The sequence below is a fragment of the Hippichthys cyanospilos genome, chromosome 5 (assembly GCF_059441005.1).
Source record: "Hippichthys cyanospilos isolate Australia breed blue-spotted pipefish chromosome 5, RoL_Hcya_1.0, whole genome shotgun sequence".
Classification (NCBI taxonomy): Eukaryota; Metazoa; Chordata; class Actinopteri; order Syngnathiformes; family Syngnathidae; genus Hippichthys; species Hippichthys cyanospilos.
Window position 1 is genome coordinate 1,147,307 of NC_142373.1, and position 6,001 is coordinate 1,153,307.

The window sequence follows — 6,001 nt, forward strand, 5'->3', positions numbered from 1 at the left end:
GTTATTCGTTTTGAAAATCCACAATTAATTTCAATGGGGTATACATAAATGTGTTCTATCAAATCAACATTTTTTTTTAGATATAATTGTAGGCCTAGTAATCGCTATTTGTTACATGGGAAGCACCATTCAGATGGGGGCAGTCATTTCAAGGAGGAAAACAACCATTCATGATCCATTTTTTTACCGTTTTGGATGTCAGTTATTGTCTTGTGCGGAGCAGAGCTTATGATTTGCAGTTTGAGTTCCTGGTCTGTATGCCAATCTCAAATAAAAACAGAAAACAAAGGGAAAGTTTGGGAAATTTGAGTTCATTCACCAAACACAGAAGAAAACGCCAGCATAAACAGCGCAATACAACAAGAATTTACCTTTGAAAGAACGGCCAAAAAGCTTCCTTGTACCACGGACAGCCAACTGCATACGCTGTGTTGTTGCCTGTTGTTAATCCGTGTGTGCCTGGATCGCTGTCCTGCGTTTTATTTGACTGGTGAGAGTTGTGTTTTCATTTAGAAAAAGCGTTGAAGTGTTGGATTTTGGCCATGGAGTCCATACTGCGCAGCGCTAGTGTCATTGCCGATGAACTTCCTACTTCCTGCTTATGGTCTCCTTGATTAGGTCCACGGAAGGCCGGTGTTGGCATGCATTATTTGCCCAAGTGTTGTAGATTCCGCGCTATCGTGCACTGAAACCAGTGGCAAATTGTATTTGTACTGGTATTTATATTTGTATTTGCTTGCTTAGGGTATGCTTCTAAAGTAAGGTCTCTCTGAGACACCATAGTACATGTGTTGCTTTCACGTATCACCATTAAATGGCAACTCTTAATGCTACGCAATGCAGCTTTAAAGCTTCTACTGTATGTGTGAAAACAGAATAATAATCCCACACAATGAAAGTCGTCAATTGCATTTAAATTTATTGTTACAAGTATAAAAAGCCTTTCATGACGGGTGAAAACTGATGCAAGATTCAGACGTAGCATTGCAAAACCGCATATGTTGAATTTTATGATGGATGTTATAAGACCACTGATGAGTCTAATGGCATAGCACCATGTGTGTTTAAAAAAAAAACAAAAAAAAACTTTAAACTCAAAATGTAGCTCACTGGAGATAGTGCTCACGCAACATCAAGACACAAACTGGGACATGAAGGTCATGGCCAGGTCAAGGTCATCGGTGAGCTCGTCTGGAAGCGACAGGACTGCTGACGTCAGTTTGTGTGTAATGTCTAACACCCTTCAGAGGGAAAAAGTGTTATCAGATTGGATTTGATTAGATTAACCATCAATACACATCACGAGTAACTGGTCACAAAATGTGGAAAAAAATACATACAACAGCTATCATAATCTTTTAATTGTTTATGTTAATCTGAATGTTTCTAGATATACGTGTGGTTTTGAAATGGATTATGAGAACAGTAGTAATATAGATTGAGAATTTACTATAACACCATAGAACGATATAGTATTTATAATACATTATGCAAAATCCAATGCAAACGGAAACTATTTTTTGCATCCTATATTTTCCAATCTTTAGCAGAACCCTCAGAAGACCCCTAAAACTTTTCGTTATTCTGTTATACATGATGTGCTTGAACCCACCAGTGGATATAATGAGCAGCCAGTTGAGGTTCGTGCCTGGAGCCTTCCTCTACCACCAGAGACTCTTTCATCTGTTTGAAGTTAGACTCGATGTCCTTCTTTGTCTTGGAAAAGATGTCGACGCCTTGGAAGGAGCCGACTACTTGCTGTGAAAAAAAAAAAAGTCAGTTTTAATAGCAAGCCACTGAAAAGTAAAGGGAAGCAAGCAATCTCACATATAAAACCGAGAGCTGGTGGGCGATGTATTTGTGACTTCCCAGGTGCCTGATGTCTTCTTCGAGCTGCTGACTCAGCACAAGCAGCTGATTCAGTTTGGCGATGTGGGAGAAATAGTCTGCAAAAGAAGTATCAGATTTCAGTGACTGTCTCCATTTTGGTGCTTCAAAGCATACATACAGCATATAAATACAGTAGTAGTTTTCCCCCGCATATTTGCAACTGAATGTTTGTCCTACTATATGTGCCCTACGATGGGGTCGCACCCAAATCAGGATGTATCCTGCGACTCTCAAAAGGACAAGTGCCTAAGATAGATGGATGGATGGATGGAATATAATAGTCTGTGGAAGTCACAGTTTGGTGGCAAATCATTACTTTTACTGAAATAAAATTCCTCAATTCATTTCAACATAGCTCATAGGCAACAAGCTGGCCGATTTTTTTGTTGTACTGAGCACAAAAAGAGAAGATACGCAAGTGTTGAGCAAATAATAACAAATGATCCATGTAATTGTCTTTGTACATACTGAAACGCCAAACACTAGCACTGACTATTTGATTGTTGGATGCTGTCAGTATGTGAAAGCCGAATCGTTTCACAAAAGTGTTTTGATTTAGTTTGAAAAAGTATTTGTTTGTATTGTATAGATTAGTGATGATTCATATCACCTGTACAGTTCATAAAGAGTTCATTGGTTGAAAATCTGAAATAATTGAGGTTCAATTGTGCATTTAAAGCAGCACAATATGGGAATCCTTCATACATTTCTTAGAATGTATGTTATAACTGAGAATAGCAACTAAAGTTAAAAAGCCTTACCATCCATTGATGGCCTCTCAAGCATTTCCACTGGGCTGCCTTGAATGAGGAACACCTCCACACGTGGAAACATTGCAGACAAACCCACCAAGTCCAGGTAGTCCTATGGAGGTAAGATGGAGACTTTTATCATTTATTTTTTTTTACATTTTTTTCAACACTTAAACATCTACAGCAGGAATGGTCCACATATGGGTCGTGCAATATTTTGTGCAACATTAATTATTTGTTTATCATTGAAATTAGAATATAAAAATATTGAATGTAACGTTTAGACGCTGTACATTTATGTTTATATTACATTTCACATTATACATGATAAAATTTATATAATTTACAGATAAACTAAAGAATTTTACAGTATTTTACCTTTAATCTGTTTTCAATGGCCTGAGCCTGTCTTTATATTTTAAAAATGAAATGTGACACAATACCTCCAGTTGTGGCATAGGCTTTGGTAGATGTTCAAGGCACTGCAGCATCTGGTCAAGAATCTCCGATCCTGGAGAATGACAGCAGATAATGTAACCAATATACAGACAATACATCTTCATATTTATGGTACAGTATGTTGTTGCAGTTGACCTTGAGCTTGGAAAGTGTCTGACTCCTCTGGGCTACAGCCTTGCCGTAACTGCTCCTGGAACTGCAACAGGAATGAAAACAGCCTATATTAGTGGACTTTAAACATGACTAAATGTGACATGGACATTTTATTAGGTACACTGGCAGAAAAATAATACAAAAGCTCTACAAAATAATCAACCATTTCCTTTCGATTGGTATTGTCAGATCAAGGTGTGATAATTCAGTGCAAAAAAACAAAAAAGGGAAAAGTGTTTGGAAATCCACACAATATTCAGTTATCACCCAATCTCAATTGCAATAGCATCTACGCCATCCATAATGAGGAAAATAAAATTGGTTCAATTCAATGTACATTGTGCTGCTTCAAGTATGTACCTAAGCCATCAAAGGGCTGTAAATAGGCAAAGAGATGAGCGTAGAACAGTTTTGGAACTGACTTAAACTGCAGTAATATGAGGGTAATGTGACGTTTATGAATGAACCAAACCTTTTGAACGAGTCTTCACTATGAAAGATGGGACTCAATACTTTGTTAAGGAGATGTTCACCCCCCCCCCCCCCCTCAAGTGCAACCTCTGCAAAGTGTATCATTTTAGCATATTAACACCATAAAGTTGTGTGCCTGTTTATTTGTTTGTTTGTTTTTAGCTCAGGAGCAAGTGCAAAAAAAATGTAATACAGGGTAAGAGGTGGAGTGGAGGAGCTTCCAAATAGGATATGCTTGAGTGGCTCCAGACAGGATTTGATGTGTTATTTTTTGTCAAAACATTTCAGATGCAGTGTACACAAGTGCGTAAAAGTGTTCAGAATATTTATATTTACTTTTATGTTCTAAAGAGAATAAAAATTTATTCAATGTTTATGTTTTCAGACTTGATGAATGTTCTCTTATTTACGTTGAAAATTATTGTTTTAGAAATTGGTAGTGGTTTAGCTCTTTTTACAATTTGACGAGAGGATACTATTAAAATTTCACTTGTAAAACTGAAAGCAGTCAATAAATTAGTTGTACCACCATATGCAGTATTCATGTGTTATTAATGCACAAGGATTGACCCTGAAGTATTTTTTTATGCTAAACAAACTATTAGGCATGCAACTAATAGTGTGTGTACACTTCCCGGTATGATACAACATAGTCGTACACTACCAACTACAACAACATGCTGTAAATATACTCCTACGCTGATTATAACCAATTTAATCCGTGTCAATCAAAATTAATGTTTAGCTTAGGCTGTGAGTACATTACTGTATCTATGTCAACAATGCTGCATTCACGGATACTCGGGTAAATCACTACCTCCTGCGTCTGCGCCCTGATGAGGAGGTCCAGTTGCCCACAGAGACACAGCATCTCCACAGCCACCTGTTCTGGACTCAAGTGGAGTTGCATCAGGGGTCTCTTCACCTGTAGCTCCACTAACGGACACACACCACTAACCCACTTAGTATTAGCATAACCATCGCACGCAAATCGTTGATCAATAGAGCAAATGCATGGAGCATTTTAAAAAGCTAGCGTTGACTCACCTTTAAACGCCTCATGGTAGAAGCTCGGCTGGCAAAGCGGCTCCGATAAGCATCCTGCCATCCTAAAAATCACTTTAGTGAGCGCAACTAAATCCACACATAGAGCACAGGTGAAAAGGACTAAGAGGAAGCGCCTAGTTTACACATGTTTGGAACGATGATGGTGCGTTCAATCCAGCGACTGTCAAAACAGAGTCGCAATAATCAGTAAATATACCATTTTTGGGAGTCTGGTAATACTTTAACATTTGGATGCATCTGATGGATACATCGAAGCGACCAGCCCCCCAACCCACGCCCTGCCAGTGCCAGCCGCACATCCGCAGTCTGTCAGTGGGGGCCGTGAACGCCCCTCCTCGCTAACGATTACGTCATGCTTAAAAAAGGTGATCCGAGCTTTTTCTAGTTCATACTCAATCGTTGAATATATGAAATTAAACTTAAAGGTGTACATCATATATATTTTTTGGCATGTGGCAATCAAAGTAAATGGCTCGATAAAGTTAAAAAGGAGAATGTAGAGCAGGTTTTGGCACTATTGCCAGGCGACAACATCCAGCTCACTGAGCATTTACATTTAGTTGTATTCATTAATTTAGCTGTTTTTCCCCTAAGCTGGATACCTAAATTGATCAAATTTTTATTTTTGATTAATTTACTTCTTAATCAGTTAATTGACTTACAGTAAATATTTAATTATTTTTATTTAAAAATTAACTTCAATCGAATCACAAATTATGCAATTAAAAACAAGAAATACTATATTAAAAAAAAAAAAAGTCACATTCACATTAAACTGTTTATGTGCCTACTCACAAATGCCCAGGTCCTTAAGTCAAGTTTTAGGAAAACAAATATGGCCAATGAGGACTTGTTTTCATCAAGGCTAACTTACTGTACATAGACCATGAAACGTACTCTACAAAGAAAAATAGTGAAATCAGAAGCAAACCTGCTATTGCTCATACTCAAAATTAATGACAAACCTAATTCTTATTTGGTCTCGGGCATGGAATGGCAACTCCTGCTTGGTTAATTAACCGGTAAGATTCAGAAAAATCCCTCCATCAACTTTTAAAACCACCATGATCAAAGTCAATTCTATCCAAGAGACGATTACTGCAGCAAAGTGGAGACTGTGAACTCACACATTTCAATCCATACTTTGCTTTGCTTAATGCATACAGTATATTATGTGGTGCTGCTATTGTGTATTCTAATAAATACGT

At 37.7% G+C, this 6,001-nt stretch overlaps 1 protein-coding gene across 3 annotated transcripts; it reads right to left on the reverse strand.

Annotated features, from left to right (window-relative positions):
- Nucleotides 1-902: 902 nt before the first annotated feature.
- LOC148423103 (uncharacterized) lies at nt 903-5,106 on the reverse strand. Of its 3 annotated transcripts, none has more exons than XM_088415629.1 (8): nt 4,773-5,106; nt 4,543-4,661; nt 3,237-3,297; nt 3,086-3,153; nt 2,652-2,754; nt 1,828-1,946; nt 1,613-1,758; nt 903-1,241 (listed from the first exon to the last, which is right to left on the reverse strand). In XM_088415629.1, exons 1-8 carry the CDS (start codon nt 4,831-4,833, stop codon nt 1,133-1,135), a joined length of 786 nt encoding a protein of 261 aa, XP_088271755.1. In that variant the 5' UTR covers nt 4,834-5,106; the 3' UTR covers nt 903-1,132. The 3 variants fall into 3 exon arrangements, with proteins under 3 accessions (XP_088271755.1, XP_088271757.1, XP_088271758.1); XM_088415631.1 differs by having other exon boundaries at nt 4,543-4,678; XM_088415632.1 differs by having other exon boundaries at nt 1,178-1,233.
- Nucleotides 5,107-6,001: the final 895 nt, after the last annotated feature.

Bases quoted from the DNA above. Each gene is read 5' to 3' on its own strand.
- LOC148423103 (XM_088415629.1), bottom strand. From the start codon at position 4,833: ATGGCAGGATGCTTATCGGAGCCGCTTTGCCAGCCGAGCTTCTACCAT. The intron at 2,755-3,085 runs GTATTGTGTCAC...TTACCTCCATAG, and splicing joins AGCCTATGCCACAACTGGAG to GACTACCTGGACTTGGTGGG. The intron at 1,242-1,612 runs GTGGGTTCAAGC...TTCCCTCTGAAG, and splicing joins GCTGCTCATTATATCCACTG to GGTGTTAGACATTACACACA.